Genomic DNA, 23,019 nt, shown 5'->3' on the forward strand with positions numbered 1-23,019 from the left:
GTAAATGTGTATAGGCCACAATAGTTCTAGTAGGACAGAAGTGGTATGGTAAGTCATATACTCCTCACTATTTGAGTACCTCACATGTATTTAATTTAACCCCCAAAATAACCCTACCAGGGAGGCATTACTGTCTTCATTTTTGGATGAGAACACCAAGACCCAGGAAGATCACAGTTTGTAGAGGACATAGGTCTGATTCAACCCCAAAGTTCACTGCAGCACTATTTACAATAACCAAGACATGGAAGCAACCTAGATGTCCACTGACAGATGAACAGATAAAGTTGTGGTACATTTATACAATGGAATATTAGCCATTAAAAAGAATGACAAGATACCATTTGTAGGAACACGAACGGGCCTAGATATTATCATACTAAATGAAGTAAGCCAGACAAAGATAAGTATCATATAATATTGCTTATCTGTGGAATCTAAGGGCTTCCCTGGTGGCTCAGCTGGTAAAGAATCTACCTGCAATGCGGGAGACCTGGGTTTGGTCCCTGGGTTGGGAAGATTCCCCTGGAGAAGGCAACGGCTACCCACTCCAATATTCTGGCCTGGAAAAATAAACACAAGTGAACTCATTTCCAAAACAAAGACTCACTAGACACAGAAAACAAACATGGTCTATTTTCAAATAGGAAAGTGGAATGGGAGAAGAGAACTAGGAGGTTGGGATAAACATATACACAGTATACATAAATCAGATAATCCACAGGGACCAATTATATATAGCACAGGGAACCATCTCAGTGTCTGTAAAAGGTATCTGTAAAGATGACAGTGTAAATACTCAAATATCGTAGAACTGAGAATAAAGACACACAGTAAACATTGATGGTTCAGTGGCTAAGAATCCACTTAGCAATGCAGGGGACACCGGTTCAATCCCTAGTCCAGGAAGATCCTGCATGCTGCAGGGCAGCTGAGCCCATGTACAGCTGCCGAGCCTGTCCTCTGGAGCCCACATGCAGCAAGTGCTGAGCCCACACAGAGCAGTCGCTGAAGCCCGTGTGTGCACTGCCCGTGCTCTGTAAGAAAGCCCTGCACTGAGAAGCCCCTACAGTGACTAGGCAGTAGCCCCTGCTCTCTGCAACTACAGAAAGCCTGTGTAGGACAATGAAGACCCAGCACAGCCAAAAATTATTTAAAAGATACACAGTAAACAAGCGAAACCCCAGGCAGTCTGACTCCACAGCAGAGTGGTGGCGGGAGAAGGTGATGGGCAGGGTCCACCTGGATGCAGGTGGAGAAAATTTTAAAATAATAGTAAAACCAATTAGAAGTCAGACAACTTTTTATTATTGCCATGTATAAACTATTTTCAACAATGCAATGAAGAAATATTTTTCCTCACTTGGGTGAAACCATTCCCACCATCTGATTCAGCTGGATGCTCCAATGTCTGTACCTGATAGGCAGCAACTCTTAAGGAAAACTCAGCTGGAACACTGAGGATGGCAGAGCAAAATGATGGAAAGACTCTGGTTTTTAAAAAAATTATTGCAGTAAAATGCATATATAACTTACCATTTTAAGCATACAATTCAGTGGCATTAAATACACTCGCAATGTTCAGCAACCATCACCACGATCCATTTCCAGAACTTCATCATTCCAAAGATAAAACTTTATACCCACAAAACCTGATTCCTGTTTTTTCCCCCTCCCCAGACCCTAGTCACCTCTATTTTTCTCTATGAATTTGCTACTCTAGGCACCTCATATAAGTGGAACCATACTTGTCCTTTTGTGTCTTTCTTCCTATAGCTCCGTGTTTTCAAGATTCCATATTATAGCATGCATCAGAATTTTATTCTTTTTAAGGTGGCATAATACTCCACTGTGTCTAACACTGGGTTTTTAATGACATCTTTGAGGCACATACCTTAGGGGACCTCTTGCTAAGTCAGACAGTAAGTTTACCCTATAGTGCCGGCCATATGGCATTGGCTTTTCTCTTACAGGTGAAAGAATCCTGACACACGAGACACAACTCGGGTTCTTCTGTGAAGCTCCAGGGTGAGCGATGAGGCCCACAGACACTCAAAATGGATATTCTCCTGCACGTGGCAAAATTTTACCGAATTTCCCTGTGTGTAAGTCTGAATCTACGTGTGTACATGTGTGTACACACTCACATGACAAAGGCCACGGCTTTACCTTTTTATCCTGTTCTTTTCATAACCCCTTACTACAATTGTTAATTGCAACATAACCAGTTAGTCAGTACTTAACATTTTTCTTCATCATAAAAAATTTATTTAACTCCAAATCAAGTGACGACATTGTCCTTGGTGATCTGTGGAGAAGTACAGATTGAGGCCTTTTTTTCAAAACACTTTTCTACAATCTTCACTGACACAGGAAATAATCAAGTTTAGTCAAGGTAAAGAATAAAAACATTTATTTAAAAAACACCATCCAGCGTCAATTGCTCCAACTTTGGCAGGCAGGCAGACAAGGGTGAGTGGTTAATGTTTTATTTGTATATGAAACTGGAGATGCAGGAAGCAGTATGGCAACAACAACAAAAAAATGCTTATCATTAGAACTGAAAAAGAAAAGTGAGTAGTCAGCTACTATGACAGAAGGGAACTTTTAAGTCACCACAATGAGAAGAATCTTATCTTTAATAAGTACTAGTAGCGGGGGAGGTCTGACTTACTTGCAAGATTATGAAACATGTTGGTTCATGACTGTGAAGAGGCGGACTGCAGAAGGCTGTGAGCAAACCCCAGTGTTAGCAAGGGGATATGGAGAAGTGGGGATAAAGAGAAAGAAAAATAGGGCAGAATGTTTCTGCAGCAAAGGTCTCTAGAAAAAAATTTTTTTTAATTAAAAAAATCTAACTAAGCATGCATTGTAATATTTTTCTGTGACTGTAAGAGCGTAATGAGTAGCATTAGAAGTCAATTACGCTGTAAACATATACAATATCCTTTCGTTGTGAGCATATACATGAAGCCTCCTGCATCTATTAAATCATAAATCACATTATAAAATTCTATCATTTGTTTGCTTGTTCCCTTTCCTGGTTCCTTGTTGTTCACATTCCGGGAGAGGACAGTGCCCTGTGCAGATTTATCAATCCAATCCTTTCTTTTCACAGATGAAGGAGGGTAGTAGCTTGCCCATGGTCACATTCCTCCTCAGTGAAAAAGACTGGAAAGAACCAGGTGCTCTGATACCCTCTCGGGCGCTTTTCTCACTACAGCATGACGGGACCCACTCTCTCCCATTCCTGGTCTGCACTTGATAGTTCTCCACCAATCTCTGCTGGGGCAGAAGGGCTGTGAAAAGAAAGGGACTGGTCTGCTTGGAGCCTCTGATTCGCTATCATTGTGGGACAAGAAACCATAAAATGCATTTCCCACTTCAAGTCTGAAAGTAATCTACCACACACACACACACACACTCAGGCTACTGAGAAATATTTCCTTGATAAAGTACTGTGCAAGACAGGAATTTTTAACTGCTTGCAAAGGAGAGGTTACTGATTTTAAAGGAGAACATCTGGCCAAGGATACATACACCTTTCAGAAGCTCTTCAAACAAAGTTCTGGTCATAGCCGATGACCAACGTAGAGAGCTGCTGGCTCCAGAGGTAATGTCCACACCAGGCACAGAGTCCTAACCACAGTACCAACAAATGTGGTGGGAACTGCCTGCAAATATGTGCACTGCAGCAGAAAGGGAAGGACATTTGACTGGATTCTTTTAAGGAGCCCCACCACTGCCGCATCTATTTTGGGTTTCACACTTATCAGCACTCCACATTCTCAACGTTCTAGCCTGGCTGTCCTCGTGTCTGGGTGGCAACACCGGGAGTGCTTCATTACAACATTCGTGAGAGGTACCTCGAAAGGCAGGCTGGTCAGATGTCTCGAGGTCGTTTTTTCCTGTGTGTCCTTTGAGAAGAAAATCAAAGGGTAATTAACTCCATTTTTTAAATGTCTGTAAGTTTTCGTTCAAGTTCAATATAAGAAGATGAATTTAAAATATCCTTTGTAGTAATCATGAACCAGGAAAACTGAGAGGAAACAGAGCTCTTGAAACTCTGAAGATTCCCAGTTTATGGAAACATCAACAAATACCACAGTTCTACAGACGGTCCTGCAGAAATTTATCTTTCTTGGGCTCCACAGGTTTCTGTAAGCGGAAGGTTCTCCTTCATTGAAACTTCTAGGAACTTGTTTTCGCAAGTGAAGATAAATCCTTTGTTTTACAAAACAAGAGTCTGTCGTGTGTTGTGTGTGCTGTCTCAGGCAACAGATTGCCTTTGTACCATATTTCTGGTCTCCTTCCATATAGCTTGCTGTATCCTGTACACAGACTCCTGAAAAATCCTTTCCACCTGGGTAGGAAAGCCACGACTTTCTTCCTCCAGGGCGTTGATGGTCCGTAGAGCAAAGGGAGTTCTCTCTCGGGGCAGGGGCTTGTTCAGGGGCCGCATAGGGATGACGGAGTTGTACTTGTGCTGCCTGTTAACGGAGTTCATGAGGGACGAATAGAACTGGAACTTACACCAGGTGTCCCTTAAGAAGTTTTCAGTCAACAGTAAGATAGTCCAGGCAGACCCGTTGACAGCATCATCCAAGTTCTGTAAATGCTGTCTGCCACATGGCATCTCGGCAAAGATGATTCCAGGCTTGATGCCAAAGTCGTTTTCCAGCAGGCTCTGGACTCGGAGGGCTTCAGCTGTGTCTTCTTCAGCGTGCAGTATCACAAATTTGAGGAACACCTCTTCTTCTGTGTCCTCTTCAGGGCTCTCCTCCACTCCCTCCTGCCCCCCTGCTGGCATCTCTGCAGTACTGCTGCACACAGCATCACCATGCGGGGAGATGTCTTCAGATTGCCTGGAATCTGACGTCTGATGGCTTTGACTAGTATCCACACTCTGGCTTTTACCCCAGGGCACAGAAAGATGGCAGGGATCCGTTTTAGACTTTCCGATACCCATTATAAAGATCCGAGTCAGAAGAGGAAAGCTTTATTTCTCTCTCAGCATTTCATTTCGTTCTAAAAGGAGAAATAACAAAGCAGAAGTACACTGTAAACTCAATCAAAACATTAAAAGTGGAAAATTTCATTCAACCTGAAAAACCTCAGAAAGATTCTAATATAAAGTTCTTGAAGAAAGAAGTGCCAAACAGATCATTGGGAAATGAAATCATTTGTCTTTTTTGAGCTTCACAAGGGCTACTACAGGTAGTCAAGGCTAAGTTGAAGAGGGCCCAGTTTAATACAACAGGAGACATTTGGAAATTTTAAATGGTACTATATTCACTCTATAAACTTCCATATTAAAATAAATTACTTTGATATTTAGTGAAAAGGTACCCTATCAACTCTAACCATATGGAGTATAAATCCAACTTCTTTATTCTAACAAATTATTGTGTAGACTAGAAAGAGCAAAACCTAAAGAAACAGAATATTCCAATATTAAATTCAAAATTTATTTTTGTATCAAACACAAATACGAAACAATACAAATATCGTAAAGATGGCCAGTTATGGGAAGAGAAAATAAGAGAATTTTCTTTCTAATGTACTTAAGGAGGGAAAGGTTTGCCACTGTCTCTGAATAGTGAAGGAACTGCTGGCTGCCACCTGTCATCGATTCTGTCTGTACACCAGGTCTGGATCCACAGTACACCACGCCAGCCACCAAGTGGCAGTCTAAGGCATGACAGCCCTCCAATGCTACATACATACGTCCCAAATAATAAACCTAAATGAATTCACTCTCTTCCTTGGTTAGGAGTTATTGCTTTGTTATTATATCATGAAAAAATTTTACTATGCAAAATTGCAGAAAGACGCTTCCCCTGCATTAAAAATAAGTTAAACTATTCAACCTATTTAAAGTGTCAGTTAAAATAATCTTTACTTACTCATTAAAATAGGTTTTTAAACAGACTTAACTTCATTATCTTATACACTAGTTGGTGCAGGTGAGGGCATGTGAAATAAGATGGCAGATTTTCCTAAGAAGTGTCAAAAACCTCTAGGGAAAATGGTGTGTCAACTTAGATTGCAAAATATTTGAAATAAATAAAAAATAAACAGGTGGTACTAATGGTAAAGAACTTGCCTGCCAATGCAGGAGACATGAGTTCAATCCCTGGGTCGGGAAGATCCTCTGGAGAAGAGAATGGCAACCCACTCACTCCAGTATTCTTGCGTGAAAAATCCCATGGACAGAGGAGCCTGGTGGGCTACAGTCCGTGGGGTCACAAAGAGTCAGACATGACTAAAGCGACTTAGCACACACGCAAACAACAAAAGGAAAAAATTACACTATGGATAAGAATTACAATTTTATGTCTCATTTTTCTTAAAGCTGGTTGGCAGAAAAGAGCAAAACACTCCAGAAATCTATGATGTGCTCTTCCACCCTCCAAGCACTGCTACCCACATCCACCTGAAGCAGACCAGCAAGAAGCAAATCAGTGACAATGTCTGAAAACTTCTTCTAATTTGGGGAGGGAGAAGGAAATGGCAACCCACTCCAGGACCCTTGCCTGGAAAATTCCATGGACGGAGGAGCCTGGTAGGCTACAGTCGATGGGGTTGCAAAGAGTTGGACACGGCTGAGCAACTTCACTTAAAGTAAGGAGGCAGCCAAGGGGCAAAGATGCAGGAAGTTTTTCTGTGCTGGAGATCTGCCTTTCCCATCACCACGTGATCCAGAGACGGGGAAGAGGTCCAGATTCATCACAGGGGTTCTCCAGGCTGGAAGGTGTCGGGGAGAGCCTGACCATGCTCACCCTGAGCTAATTAACTCCATCAACAAAAAGAACAGAAGGCAAGCAGGGAATGTGGAAAGGAACAGGGAAGGAAAGAAGGCTGGCGGAGAGAACCCTGCAAAGCCTTGTCAGCATCTTCCTCCCCATCACAGCCAGCCAGCACCAGGGTTCAGACATTTAGGTTTCTGCTTCTTCCCCTCAGCTTAGTGGGAGGACGGTGGAGGTGGCCGCTGGGGAAAGGCACATAGGATCGCTTACAGGAATAAAAATGTGTGTTTATACAGCTTTAATTAATTTTTTGGGAAAGGCACATTTTGAAAATATTTATATTGAAAAGTCTCACTGCCATCCTTATCTTCCCCATTCATCCTGTTATCCCCATGGCCTCCTACTAGTGACTACTTTTATTAGTGTCTCCTATATTCTTCCAATATTTCCTTATACATATATCTATATATATTTCTTTCCTTATTTAAAAAAGTATCATTGTATATACATACACACTGCCAGAGTAATAGATAGACAGGCAACTGCTTTTTCCCTTAATAATATAACTTCAGAGCCTTCCATATTACATACAGAGAAACTCCACATAATCTCCCAACATGTGAACGTATCCTAATTGTCCCGTTCTCGACTATGTGATTTGTTTCCAGTCTACAATTATGAAAATGCTGCAGTGAATAACTTTGTATAAGTGCCAGTTCATCTACATGCAAGGTCATCTGTAGAATAATGAGCCCCAATGGGATTTTTATATCAAGACAAATATATTTGTCACAGTGATAGATTTGGCCAAACTGCTCTCTGTAAGACTGAACAGTTTCTTGTTTTGTTTTGCTTTTAACTTGACAGAATGACAGGCCCACCTCCATTCCATGCCCCAGTAAAGATCTAAGACCAAAACGACCGATTACTATTGACCACAGCCCAATGGAGCTAATCACCAGGGCAGCAGAAACGTGGAAAGATACAACTTCAACTGAAGTTCTGTAGGGAAGAGCAACAGGGCCAGGATCAGGAGAGTCAGGCAAAAGCAGGTGCCAATGGAATCCCCCACATTTAACAGGAGTAAGACGAAAAGAACTGAATGGCATCTATGCATACTTGGCAAGTATGCAAAAATATTGCAGGAAGTAAGAAAGAATATAGAGAAGAATCATAGTAGGCAACAGACAAATACAAATTTCCATTCTCATGAAGATTACACGCTTTGGAATCAGGCTGCACGAACATAAATCCCAGCCCTACTATAAAAAAACAATTGCAAGACTTTGTACAAGTTACTGTCTGTGTATCTCTGTGCTTTGATCTCATTGTGCATTAAATGGTGATTAATTACAATACCTACCTTTAAGGTTTTCAGGAAGATCAAATGGCTTAGAAGAGTGCTCCATAAATTTTTAGCCGTTAATTTTGTTATTAAATACATAACAAAGAAGCTGAAGAACACTTTACAGTTTTACTTTAGTAACAGAACGCAGAACTAAGCTGTGTGCATACAGAGGGGTGAGTGGCTGCGGAAGAGGATGTCAGCAGAACTTCCCTTTGACTATTTCATTATTCTCAGGAAAAGAGGAAGCAAAACTCCTTCCTTAGGACTGCCCCAAACCTCAGCCTGCAGCATAAACAAAACTTAAATGATAGAGGATGGAACCTGCTGGGGTGAGGCTATGGTGTCCACAAGGTTATTATTTTTCTTTATGCTTGTGCATGCTAAATCGCTTTAGCCGTACCCGACTCTTTGCAGCCCGCCAGGCTCCTGTGTCCATGGGATTCTCCAGGCAAGAATACTGGAGTGGATTGCCATTCCATCCTCCAGGGGATCTTTCAGACCAAGGGACTGAACTGGGCTGTTGACTAGTTCCTATGTGCCCTCGTGCCCCCAGCAGAAGCCTTCTGTGGTTGGAGGAGGGTCAGGGCAACACCTAGGGGGTCCTATCCCACCACAGCCTCTCTTCCTGCAGAAACTTCCGAGGACGTTCCTTGGGGCGGTTACAGCCAGCCCTCTCTGCCCTGGCCCTAACTCAAAACTGAAACATCAGTGTGAATTTCTCATTCATACAAAGTTTACTTTCCTCACGTAAGCCTTGACACAGTTAATTGTATGTGTTAGCTGGGCAAACCTACAGTGCCTAGTTGTTTGGTCAAACATCAGTCCAGATGTCGCCCTGCAGGTATTTTTAGATGAGACTGCATTTAAAGCAGTAAACTTTAACTGTAAAAACACTGAGTCACTGTGCTGTCTAGCTGAATCTAAGACTGTAAATCAACTGTATCTTAAATTTAAAAAGTAAATGAATAAGGCAGTAGACTCTGAGTAAGGCAGATTACTCAGTGTGGGTGAGACTTAGCCAATAAATGAAGGCCTTAAGAACAATACTGAGGTTTCCCCAAGGAATTCTGCCTTGGGAAGGCAACAGAGAAATTCCACCTGAATTTCCAGCCTTCAGACGCAAGACTGCCAACTCCATCTGAGTTTCCAGCCCTGCCAGTCACAGGAGCCAATTTCTTAAAGTGAACCTCCCACCCTTCCTCCCTCTCTCCCTGTGAAACCGACTGGTCCTGTTTCACTGAAAAACCCAACTATAACCCTCCATAAAACTTTGTTGCCCTCAGAATAAAGAGTTACTGTTTGCTATTTAAAAACATTTTGACAACTTCGAAAGAGAGACTCCCAAACAACAGGAAGTGAAACAATGACCAGTAATAATTTGATAATTAAATACATATTCATCCACAATTTTCAACCTGTCCTTGTGTTTACCACTGAAAATGCTTATGTTTAAATCACTGCCTCTGAAATTTAATACATTTAACGAACATTTAGGCATCTAGTACTTGGCTCCTTCAGCCCTAGAGAAACTTTGAGTTGTTTTTCCTATCTGAATAGCACCATCTTGTGGCAAATACGTACAAAATTAGTTTCTTCGCTTAATTAACAGGCTTTGTCATTATTAATAAATGTAAATGTTGTTGAAAACCTACTCTGCACCAAGCCCTGATGTGTTTTAGGGATGTGGAGCCAGTATGCGAAGACAGGACTCACTGCACCGGTGCTCCCGTCAGGTAACAGCGGCTACCAGAGCACTCAGGATGGACACTGCAGCAGGGAGCACTCGCATCAGGAAGGCTGAGAAGGGACAGTTTCAGGCAGTGGGAGCAGCATTTGCAAAGACACTTGAGGCACCAGAGGGCACAGCGTGTTAGGATCGCTTTGCACTTGGTGTTTGGAAGCCTCAAGTCCATATGCAGGGATGGGAGGGGGACAGGATAGTGTTAGACATCAGGACAGACAGCAGGATTAGAGAGAGTAAGAAACCTAGAATATTCGGCTCAGGATTTTGAACTTGTTCCTGTGGGCAGAGAGCCCCTGGCAGGTGTTAAGTAGGGGAGTGACATGATCTGATTTGTTTTAGACAGGTTAAGATAGTTGGAGTAAGGAGATGAAGCCTGAGGGCTGTGAGGCTGTGGACAGGAAGAGTAATCAGGTGAGAGGCTGCTGCAATAACCTGGGTGAGAAAGCAGAGCCCTCAACCAAGTGACAGCGGAGGCAAAAATGTGCAGGAGAGAGGAAAGCTTAGCTTAGAGGGACAGGAGAAGTCGAACAGCTACAAATGGAGACGACATCATTAAGAGGAGGGAAACTTGGGATGCCTGGAAATAGAGGGAACCGGCTGGCATAAAGAAAGAGGATGAAGAAGTGTGTGGGGACTTCTTAGGGCTGAGCTGTCTCTTGGTCACTGGGCAGCCCTGTCTCTCTCCTACTCCCCCTTTCCCTGTGAGGATGGGAGCCACCAAATTCTTCAGGGCGCTAGGTCTCAGGGTAATGTCTGTGATGAACACTGCAGATGACATGGTGACTTATAGGACTCTGGGATTTAGCATCTTGGGAGAAAGTGAGCACACTTGGTTTTCAGGAGGCATGGCTGCATTATATCAGAAGAGAGCGCGCTGCTCTTCTGGTCCTTGTCTGGAGGTTTAGGAGTGGAAAGAAGGGAAGGTGTGGATGTTAAGTAGCCAAAGGGGCATTCTGTAGCAGGTACAGCAGATGGGCTCAACCAAATTTATGCCAACTTCCTTTTAGTGAACTTTCCTGTACTACAAGTACTAAAAGCTGTATTTCCCAGACTTCCTTAAAGCTAGGGTACTGGGTGTAACTTATGTTCTGTCAACATGTCTGAGTTAAATATGAAGGGAGGCAGAGCATGAAGCAGTATTTTGCAGAGCTGCTGTGATTCAGGAGCTGGCAGCATGCTGAGCTGCAGGAGGGTTCACGGTTTTGGCAAAAGTCCCTGCTCCACTAGACCAGTTCTGCTGGTGATGTTCTGAGGTGTTCCCAGAAACTCTACCTGGAGCCTAGCTCTTCAACTCGCCCAATGATAGTGTACATTTTGTAATATCCGCCACTATATACCTTTCTGCTTAAACCAGCTTGAATAGATTCTGTTTTCTGCAACTAAACTGTAATTGATACAGCATCCAAATCCAGGCCAGGGAACTACAGCAAGTCAGCAGCAAAACACAGCACTGCCATCTGTTTTTGTGTGTTTCACTGGAAGACAGCCACACCATTCATTCATGTACTGTCTACAGCAAATTTCACGCTAAAGAGGCAGAGGTGAGCAATTCCAGTGGGAGCCGGATGGCCCAGATGGCCCAGGATATTTATTGCCAGGACATGACAGAACAGACCTGTGCCGGTTAAGATGAGGAACATGCAGACTTTTACATCAGACCCACACCCTGAAAATACTTTAAAGTCCCCACTAGGGTGATCAATATGTTCAGGAATAGGATGGGTAGAATTTGAATCCACCTGATCTTTACTGCAATAACATTTACTGAAGGTCAGGTCAGTTCAGTTCAGTTGTTCAGTCGTGTCCAACTCTTTAAGACCCCATGAACTGCACCACACTAGGCCTCCCCATCCATCACCAACTCCCGGAGCTTACTCAAACTCATGTCCATTGAGTTGCTGATGCCATCCAATCATCTCATCCTCTGTTATGCCCTTCTCCTTCTGCCTTCAATCTTTTCTAGCATCAGGGTCTTTTCCAATGAGTCAGCTCTTCGCATCAGGTGGCCAAACTACTGGAGTTTCAACTTCAGCATCAGTCCTTCCAATGAATATTCAGGACTGATTTCCTTTAGGATGGACTGGTTGGATCTCCTTGTAGTCCAAGGGATTCTCAAGAGTTTTCTCCAACACCACAGTTCAAAAGTGTCATTTCTTTGGCGCTCAGCTTTCAACTCTCACATCCATACATGACTACTGGGAAAACCATAGCTTAAAACTGTGTGGCTGCTGAGTGGAGAATGAATCAGCCTGACCAGGAGTGGCCATGGAAGGCCAGTTAGGAAGGAGCAGTGTGGTGGGCTCGGGGAGAGATGCTGATCTAGAATGAAAATGCAATAAGGGGGGCAGCGGAACATTTTGAGATGTGTTTTGCAGGTTGACTTGGTGACAGCTTAGAAGTCAAAGTGTAGGAGTGGAGGGAACAGTGTCAGTGATTGCTGAGGTGACTGGGCAGATCGATGGTGCCGTTTTCCATGGTGGAGAAGTCTGGGGAAATAAGGTAGAAGCTATCTCCCAGACCAGCAAGGAAGGCAAGTTAAAAGTACAGTGCAGTGCGTATTATAAGAGATATGAGCAGGATATTATTGGCAGGTGGAGGAGACATGCTTAACTCAACCTGGGGATAAAACAAAATTTGTACAGTCGCTCAGTCACATCCGACCCTTTGCGACCCCATGGACTGTAGCACATCCGTATTCTGACTGGGTCAATAATTTATACAATAAGGATGTTTAAGAGTTGTGTTGGGCTGTCCCTCAACCTGAAAAATTGTTAATCTTATATTTGGAATTTTATGATTCATTTGTTCATTCAAAAGGTATTGTTCAATGCTGACTGTTACAAGGCTCTGGAGATACAGGGACAAGAAAGAACTGGTGTTACCCCAGTAGAGTTTACAGGCTAATGGGAAAGATGAGAACCTAAGCAGATACTCACACCATAGTAATTAACTGTCATGTGATGAATGCCATGAAGGGAAGATGCAGGGTGCCAGACTCCTGAAGATGCCTAACCTTTCTAATGCCAGAGCTGGAACCTAAAGTGGAAAATACAGGCCCTGGTTTACTTTGACTCTAGTAAGTATCAATGGGTAATAGTTGATACAATTAATCCTTTCATTTAGACTGGGCCTTCTCTATCCTTATGGATTCTATGGAACTCCCGCAAAAAATGAATAAATGACAACTGACCTTTCATGCAAAGATGGGCACCATAAAGGACAGAAATGGTATGGACCTAACAGAAGCAGAGGATATTAAGAAGAGGTGGCAAGAATACACAGAAGAACTGTACAAAAAAGATCTTCACGATCCAGATAATCATGATGGTGTGATCACCAACCTAGAGCCAAACATCCTGGAATGCGAAGTCAAGTGGACCTTAAGAAGCATCACTACGAACAAAGCTAGTGGAGGTGATGGAATTCCAGTTGAGCTCTTTCAAATCCTGGAAGATGATGCTGTGAAAGTGCTGCCATCAATATGCCAGCAAACTTGAAAAACTCAGCAGTAGCCACAGGACTGGAAAAGGTCAGTTTTCATTCCAATCCCAAAGAAAGGCAATGCCAAAGAATGCTCCAGCTACCGCACAGTTGCACTCATCTCACACTCTAGTAAGGTAATGCTCAAAATTCTCCAAGCCAGGCTTCAAGAGTATGTGAACCATGAACTTCGAGATGTTCAATCTGGATTTAAAAAAGGCAGAGGAACCAGACATAAGATTGCCAACATCTGCTGAATCATCAAAAAAGCAAGAGAGTTCCAGAAAAACATCTATTTCTGCTTTATTGACTACACCAAAGCCTTTGATTGTGTGGACCACAACAAACTCTGAAAAATTCTTAAAGAGATGGGAATACCAGAACACCTGACCTGCCTCTTGAGAAATATGTATGACTATTTTAAATATTTATTCAAACATCTGAAATCCAAATTCTGACATGAAAAAAAGTTTTTTCTATTCTTTTAAAAGAGAGGAAGGTAGGATATACACTACTGATAATATCACAGAACTAGTTGCTTGGATTAAAATAGGAAATAAACATTATAAATTAAATGATCTTTTATTCCCCAACAGCTCTTTGAGAAGATGAAAATATTGCTTTTTATTTCCATTCCCATATATTTTAAAGAGAGAACTGAATTTTGTTATGCAAACTTGATATTCTGTGGTACTGGCTTAGTCACTACACAACTTAAAAATGCATATAATAACCTCTGAACAAGCACCTTCATTTTTCTTCTTCCTGTTATGACGACCTGCTTCTGGAACCATTCAACAAGGCTCCAAGTCAGAGACTACTGCTTCCCACTGAAGAAAAGAAATTGGAAAAGAAAAAAATTGCATATTCTTTCCAGTAAATGGAGGATTTTCCTTTCATTTTCTATATTTCAAAATGAGAACTGGCCTTAAAGCACAAATCTTCTCCAAACCAGAAACAACATTTTATAAAAACGCAGACTGTAACAGCAAACTGTACATTTTGTCAAAATGAGACTTGGGAGAAAGACGCTTGTGCTCTTTTAATATTAGAGAGCTTTAGCAACCAGTAATGATTTAAAAGTGCCATCAGCTTCACGCGATATTAGAGTACTGTTTGGTATCTAACAGCCACTGACCCAGACAGTAAGGGTCGAGAGGACGCCATCAGGACTAAGGCAGTAATCCTTCAGAAAGCCGGAAAAGGGGAACGGGTAAAGTGAAGGTGTACAGCCTGCGACAGTCTAGTAGAGACCCCTGCAGGCAAGGAGAATGGAAGCAAAATCAAAGCCACTCCAGCCGAGTGAGCAGGGTGGGGAAGCCGGAGAGACGGCCAGGAAAGCAGTCAGGGGTGTGATGACACAGGCTCTGTAGCCACAGTCAGAATTTTGTTTTTATGATTCTGATGAGAAGCCACCAGAAGGTTCTGAAGAGAGGGGAAAGCTCTGACTAGATATTTCTAAAACTAGCTGCTGTTTGGAGAAACACTGAAGACAAGAGCAAGGGTTAGAGGCGGGAACATGTGATCAGTCGTCACAGTCTTCTGGGCAAAAGAGGATTGTGGTTTGTGTTAGAGAGCGCGTAACTTATGATAGGATTTGAGCTATCTTTCCAAGGCAGAGTCAACAGTTCGCTGGATGCTTGGATGTGGGGTCTGAGCTGAAAAGAGGAGTCAAATGACAATCCCTAGACTTTCAGCCTCACTGGAGGGCAGTAACATTTCCTGTGATAAGGAAGGCAAATGAGAGAACAGAAGAGAGGACTGGGTGGATGCCTGTCAGTAATTCTTTTGGAACATACTAAATTTAAATGCCCATCAGACTTCCAAGTGGACATGTTAAGCTAGATACTAGATGTTAATCTAGAGCTCAGGAGAGAAGTGAAGCTAGAAAGAAAAATCTGGAAGTCATCAGCTCATAGATGGTATTTATAGTCATGAAAAATGGCTTGGGATAAAAATTGCCTTGGGAGAAAGTAACCAAACACCGTAGCAGTCTAACTGTGGTGGCTGAGAAGAGGAGAAGCCTGGAGACATAGAAAGAGTGGCCAGGGATGCGGAAGGACATTCAGAAAGTGGTGACCTGACAGCCACATGAAAGAAAAAGTATCGAGGAGGGAGCAAATAACTGATTCATAGGAGGTGAAAACTCGCACAGATAACTGATTTATCAGGAGGTATTTGTTAAATGAATAAATTTTTAAAATATCACAGGGAGCAAATGACTCTACAGATGAGGTGCAAAAGATCCAATACACAGCTGGACATCTGAGGTATATTCATTTTGCTTCAGGAGGAGGAGGTAAGTCATTATTCTGTATCTGCTCATCTACTTTTTGATTTCAGTGAGTTGCTTAACTCCATCTGTAACCAACACATTACTTACGATGTTAAAATGGGCCATATTTTTAAGGATTTTTAAAGTTTACTGCCATGAAAAACGGGATAGGTCCTAACAAACAATACTGAAAACGAGCTCACCGCTGCCAGCCCTAATTCTTTTCATCCAAATTAGCCTTTGGACAAGGTCCCAGATAAGCAAACCAAAACCAAAACTTTGAGCACAGACTCAAGCGTGCCTGGGGGAGACTCCCACCAGGAGAACTTTTAAGCCTTCTGAGACGCTGGGCTCTTTGCTTAGGGTTCTGAGATTTCTTCAAAAAAAAAAAAAAAAAAAGGTTTTCTAGTTAAAATGAAGCTTCAAGAAAGGTAGAGTTTCCAGAGGGATTCTCCCCTCGGAGGAAGGCGACTCAGCCGAATAGACGGCCGGCTCCGCGAGGCGGCGGCCCGCCCAGCGCCCGACCCTCCCGGGCCCCGGCCCACCCGCGCGGACGCCGGACACTTGCCGGGAGGCGCGCTGCTCCGAGCCCCACGGCGACGTCTTCCTCGCCCGCCGAGCGCTCCGCGGCTTCCGGTGGGCGGGGGTCGAGACGGCCGGCCGGCGGCGCGGGCCCGCCCCACGCCCGCGGCACGAGCGCGGCGCGCGGAAGTCCGGGGGCCGGCCGTTGACGGGTCCAGCCCACCCGCGGGGAGGCCGAGGTGCGTCAGGCTGGAGGTCTTCGGGCGGCGGCGGGAAGGAGCCGGCCGGGACGGCGAAGGAGAGGAGCTCGCGCAGGGGAGTTCAGCCCGCACTCCTGCCTTGTTGTTATTGTTTTTTAAAGGCCCGCGAGAGCCGACTCGGAGGCTAGGAGGGAAGAAGGACTCCACTGTCTCTTCCCTGCAGACCTGCCCGCTGGGGTGGGAGCTGCAGCCGCGGCCTCTGCGCCTACCCAGCGCGCCCAGACACAGCCTGCAGCAAGCCCCGGGGCTCCCAACAGAAGCCTCTAGACTCTATAAAGGAAAGTAACAGCCAGTCTCACCCAAACTCCCTATGACCCTCCTCGAGGTACAGCGACTCTCCAGTTCCTCCAGGTTGGTCCCTTGACTTTTCCTTTCTCTTTGGGGTTCTCTCACTGACTGCTGCAGCAATCAACCACATCCCTGGTTAGGGACGGTGGCGCATCAGTAACCACCCCCAGCACCCAAACGCACACACGCACACATGCCCGGCCCAAAGCCACCTTGAGAAAGATTTCTTTCTCAGATTCTGTATCGCAGCCGAAACGCCACTGAATGTTTCAGTTCAGTTCAGTTCAGTCCAGTTCAGTTCAGTCGCCCGGTCATGTCCGACTCTGCGACCCCATGAATCGCAGCACGCCAGGCCTCCCTGTCCATCACCAGATTCCAGAGTTCACTCAGACTCGCGTCCATCGAGTCGGTGATGCCATCCAGCCATCTCATCCTCTGTCGTCCCCTTCTCCTCCTGCCCCCCAATCCCTCCCAGCATCAGAGTCTTCTCCAATGAGTCAACTCTTCGCATGAGGTGGCCAAAGTACTGGAGTTTCAGCTTTAGCATCATTCCTTCCAAAGAAATCCCAGGGCTGATCTCCTTCAGAATGGACTGGTCGGATCTCCTTGCAGTCCAAGGGATTCTCAAGAGTCTTCTCTAACACCACAGCTCAAAAGCATCAATTCTTCAGTGCTCAGCTTTCTTCACAGTCCAACTCTCACATCCATACATGACCACTGGAGAAACCATAGCCTTGACTAGACAGACCTTTGTTGGCAAAATAATGTCTCTGCTTTTCAATATACTATCTAGGTTGGTCATAACTTTCCTTCCAAGGAGTAAGCATCTTTTAATTTCATGGCTGCAGTCACCATGTGCAGTGATTTTGGAGCCCAAGAAAATAAAGTCTGACACTGTTTCCACTGTTTCCCCATCTATTTCCCATGAAGTAATGGGACCAGATGCCATGATCTTCGTTTTCTGAATGTTGAGCTTTAAGCCAACTTTTTCACTCTCCTCTTTCACTTTCATCAAGAGGCTTTTTAGTTCCTCTTCACTTTCTGCCATAAGGGTCGTGTTATCTGCATATCTGAGGTTATTGGTATTTCTCCTGGCAATCTTGATTCCAGCTTATGCATCTTCCAGCCCAGCGTTTCTCATGATGTACTCTGCTTATAAGTTAAATAAGCAGGGTAGGAAGAACAAAAAAACAACCAAGTAATTTAAGACGATGGAAAGCCAGATATGTAATCCTACCATCTCTCTCTCAGGCTTCCAATCCTAATCATACCCAAAGACCCCAATTCAGAAATCACATATACCACCACCACCCCACCTCCCCTACCCTGTACGCGGACCCTTTTCAGGCAGCCCTACTCACTGCTGAAGGAGAACTCCATTACAAAACCTCAGAGAAGACAATGAATAGTAAACTGGAATCGAAGGCCCACTCATGCGAAGAGTTGACTCAATAGAAAAGACTCTGATGCTGGGAGGGATTGGGGCAGGAGGAGAAAGGGACGACAGAGGATGAGATGGCTGGATGGCATCACCAACTTGATGGACATGAGTTTGAGTGAACTCCGGGAGTTGGTGATGGACAGGGAGGCCTGGCATGCTGCAATTCATGGGGTTGCAGAGTCGGACACGACTGAGGAACTGAACTGAGCTGAGCTGAACCTGGATCTCCAGGGCTTCCCTGGTGGCTCAGCTGGTAAAGAACCCGCCTGCAATTCAGAAGACCCAGGTTCCATCCCTGGGTTAGAAAGATCCCCTGGAGAAGGGAATCCCCTGGAGGAGGGAACCCACCCCAGTATTCTTGCCTGAAGATTCCCATGGACAGAGGAGCACCTGGATCTCAGAGGCTTACTACATACAGGTAGAGCTAGGTTATTTTCTCTCGCTCTCCCCCCTACCTAACATCAGGATGGACCATCGAAAGTGGCACTGGCAGACTATTTACTTGGTGAAATGCCCTATTAAGCCTGTGTCAACACAATTCATTATCCACCGACAGCTGGGTTTTCCTCCACCGTTTCACCCTTTCAGGTAAACAGTCGCCTCCCTGTTCCTAACCCTGATTTCGGTGTTGACCATCTGGTGATATCCATGTGTAGGGTCTTCTCTTGTGTTGTTGGAAGAGGGTGTTTGCTATGACCAGTGCATTTTCTTGGCAAAACTCTATTAGCCTTTGCCCTGCTTCATTCCATATTCCAAGGCCAAATTTGCCTGTTACTTCAGGTGTTTCTTGACTTCCTACTTTTGCATTCCAGTCCCTATAATGAAAAGGACATCTTTTTTGGGTGTTACTTCTAAAAGGTCTTGTAGGTCTTCATAGAACCGTTCAACTTCAGCTTCTTCAGCGTTACTGGTTGGGGCATAGACTTGGATTACTGTGATATTGAATGGTTTGCCTTGGAGACGAACAGAGATCATTCCGTCGTTCTTGAGATTGCATCCAAGTACTGCATTTTGGACTCTCTTGTTGACCATGATGGCTACTCCGTTTCTTCTAAGGGATTCCTGCCCGCAGTAGTAGATATAATGGCCATCTGAGTTAAATTCACCCATTCCAGTCCATTTTAGTTCGCTGATTCCAAGAATGTCGATGGTCACTCTTGCCATCTCCTGTTTGACCACTTCCAATTTGCCTTGATTCATGGACCTAACATTCCAGGTTCCTATGCAATATTGCTCTTTATAGCATTGGACCTTGCTTCTATCACCAGTCACACCCACAACTGGGTGTTTTCACTTTGGCTCCATCCCTCCATTCTTTCTGGAGTTATTTCTCCAATGATCTCTAGTAGCATATTGGGCACCTACTGACCTGGGGAGTTCCTCTTTCAGTATCCTATCATTTTGCCTTTTCATACTGTTTACAGGGTTCTCAAGGCAAGAATACTGAAGGGGTTTGCCATTCCCTTCTTCAGTGGACCACATTCTGTCAGACCTCTCCGCCATGACCCGCCCATCTTGGGTGGCCCCACAGGCATGGCTTAGTTTCACTGAGTTAAGACAAGGCTGTGGTTCTAGTGTGATTAGATTGACTAGTTTTCTGTGATTATGGTTTCAGTGTGTCTGCCCTCTGATGCCCTCTTCCAACACCTACCATCTTACTTGGGTTTCTCTTACCTTGGATGTAGGGGTATCTCTTCACGGCTGCTCCAGGAAAGCGCAGCCGCTGCTCCTTACCTTGGACGAGGGTTTTCTCCTCACAGCCGCCCCTCCTGACCTTGAACATGGAATAGCTCCTCTAGGCCCTCCTGCGCCACCACTCCTTGGACATGGGGTTGCTCCTCCTAGCCACCGCCCCGACCTCGGACGTGGGGTAGCTCCTCTGAGCTGCTCCTGCACTGTCGCAGCCTGGCACTCTCGGCCGCTGCCCCTGACCTCAGAAGCAGGGTAGCTGAAACTCCAGTACTTTGGCCACCTCATGCAAAGAGCTGACTCATTGGGAAAGACTCTGATGCTGGGAGGGATTGGGGGCAGGAGAAGGAGACGACAGAGGATGAGATGGCTGGATGGCATCACTGACTCAATGGATGTGAGTCTGAGTAAACTCCGGGAGTTGGTGATAGACAGGGAGGCCTGGCGTGCTGCGATTGATGGGGTCGCAGAGTCGGACACAACTGAGCAACTGAACTGAAGTGTTCCTAACCCTGGTACTTTTGTTGCCTTCATTTTCTCTGGCAATCTCCCTTTGGCAACTGACAAACTTGACCACTGTCTCCTCCATATACTCAATTTCCTTGATATTAACAACCCAGGGAGGCTTCATGCTCATCCAACTTGTAAAACATTTACTTCCTCAGTCACCACCCACATTACAAATGTAAATGAACCTGAAGTGACTCATGTCAAGGACAAATTGAATAGTCTCATTTTAGGTTTTAAGTTGCTCCAAATTTTGCATTGTTCTTCATAAATATTCACATGCTGTACTAAAATTTCAAATTGGTCACAAGTTTAAGTTTTCTTCTCAAATTATCCAGTACAGGTTTCAGGAAAACGCACCTATCACTTATGCCACAAGTATGAATTATTTAGTGTCTTCTATGTGCTAGGCACTAGGGATACAATGTGAACAAGACAGACATTGCCCAGTGCTCATGGAGCTTTTGCAGTCTAGAGCAGGAGACAGACAAGGGGCGCTGTTTACAATTCAGATCTACTCACTGAAAAGAATGGATGAATGAATGGAAGAAAGCAGAGTAAAGTGGGGAATGCTAATTAAGTCAGTAAAGGGATGGCTTCTCTGACATGTAGGATGTTTTTCCTGTGGCTTCACACCCCTGAGACCCTTGTCATTCCTTGCTGGTGTTTTCAGGATGTTGATCCACTGTCCTCTTTCACTTACTCTGCCATTTCCCTGGATCTCTTACGTATGTCCAGCAGACTCACCTCAGTCAGTAAGGGCATAAATGATTTGTACAAGATTAATGAACTTGACCTCATTGACATATACAGATTATGGCACTTGATGTGATTTCAGAATATTCTTTTCAGATACATACAGTACATTAACAAAATCAGATCATATTTTTGGCCACTGAGAAAGTCTCCACAAAGCAAAATCAAAACAAATCAAAAGATTGGAAAAAAATGAGTATCTACACTAACCACTAATCTGGAAAACAAAAGCAAAAAGAAAAACAAGAAAATCTCCCGTATGTTTGGAAGTTAAAAGGCAGACTTCAAAATATACCATGGATCAAAACATCACAACATGACTCATCAAGTATTTTGACTTGAATATGACTAAAAATACTAAATATCAAAACTTGCAGGATGCAGATAAAATATGAGAGGAATTTCTGTTCCTAAACACGTCAGAAAACAGCAGGGAGTCACTTATCTGCACAACCACATCAGGCAATCGGGGAGCAAGCTGTTTGTTCTCTTCCCGCCATCTTGGGCCCTGTGGGGGCCTGCTGGGAACAGGACTTTTAAAACGACAAATACGTCTGGCAGGCTGTGGTCCAAGGCCATCTTTGCTGGCTATAAGCAGGGTCTACGAAACCAGAGGGAACACACAACTGTCTTGAAAATTGAAAGTGTATATGCTCGAAATCAACTAAATTCTATCTAGGCAAGAGATGTGCTTAAGTGTACAAAGCAAAGAACACACACAGTGATGCCTGGAGGAAAACCTAATAAAACCAGAGTAATCTGGGAAAAGATAACTCACGCTCATGGAAACAGAGGCATGGCTCCTGCCAAATTCCAAAGCAACCTTCTTACAAAGGCCATTGGACACAGAATCCATGTGATGCGGTTCTCTTCAAGGATTTAAACTTATTGAAAAGTAAATCAATAAAAGTGTGGTTTAAAAAAAAAAATCAGGGAAGAAAAAAACCCAGGGAATGAAGTCCAAATAAAAAGACAGAAAAAAACAAAAATAAGGCCAGAAAGTAAAGAAACAGGAAAAAATAACAGGACCAACAAGAGCAAAATGTGGTTCTTTGAAAAAGATTAATAATAAACCAATGGTAAAACTAAGTAGGAAAAAAATAAACAGAAGATAGAGAGAACAGTATTAGAAATAAAAAGGAAATATCACCACAGGTCCTAAGACATTTAAAATGTGAAAGATATTAACAGCTTTGTTCCTATCAACTAGGTGAAATAAACTGGGGGAGGCAGTTGTCCATGCATCTCTTGTGCTCCTCTCTGTCTTAATGAGTACGTGCAAGATCCTGGCTACCATTTACCTGAGCCATTTCTCAGGGCAGCATGTACAGTGGGCAAGCATGAGATATGAGGCAGTCGCCCTCCACAGAGGACAAGCACGCTTACTGCTTGCTGTGAGAGTGGCGGATTCCTTCAGCTCAGTGTTCCTCAGGTGTGACACAGACCATTGCATACACGCTGAAACTAGTGCTGCTTGCTGTGTCACGCACGATAACACCTTTTTTCTGATCCAGGAGTTGTGTCTTCTGCCAGAATCCATCAAACAGTAACAGGCATTGTATGTGGGTAAAATCAAATCCCAGACCTGACAAAATGGATAGTAGGCACTTCCAGTGATTCCGAAGATACCATCAAATTCTCTCCGCTCAAAACAAATGTAAACTGGACAAAACAGTCAAAAACTATCACTCGAGGGCTCCGGAAATTGACCAAATGCAAACAAGTTGATAATCATTTATTCACTGAAAAATCCTGCTGAATTCTGGGTTGGAATCTGTGGCATTCTTGCCAGGAACTAACTGTTCTCATCTCCCGACCCTCGTACACGCCTCAGCTTTGTTGGGGCAACAGCGCTACCACTGTGAGGCCAACAAGGCCAGGAGCCCAGATACTGCTCTCAGTCAAGTCCACACCTGGTGTGCTGTCATAAAAACTGCAAACTTGGGAGGACTAAATGGGG

At 44.1% G+C, this 23,019-nt stretch overlaps 1 protein-coding gene across 1 annotated transcript in view; it reads right to left on the reverse strand.

The window, feature by feature from the left end:
* Positions 1-4,045: 4,045 nt before the first annotated feature.
* LOC128054076 (TIR domain-containing adapter molecule 2-like) overlaps positions 4,046-23,019 on the reverse strand; it is a 40,053-nt gene continuing 21,079 nt past the window's right edge. The window contains exon 4 of the mRNA XM_052646641.1: positions 4,046-4,906. Coding sequence (XP_052502601.1) covers positions 4,271-4,906 — 636 coding nt within the window. The 3' untranslated portion in view covers positions 4,046-4,270. The remainder of the gene's footprint in view (positions 4,907-23,019) is intronic.

The sequence above is a fragment of the Budorcas taxicolor genome, chromosome 10 (genome assembly GCF_023091745.1).
Source record: "Budorcas taxicolor isolate Tak-1 chromosome 10, Takin1.1, whole genome shotgun sequence".
Taxonomy (NCBI): domain Eukaryota; kingdom Metazoa; phylum Chordata; class Mammalia; order Artiodactyla; family Bovidae; genus Budorcas; species Budorcas taxicolor.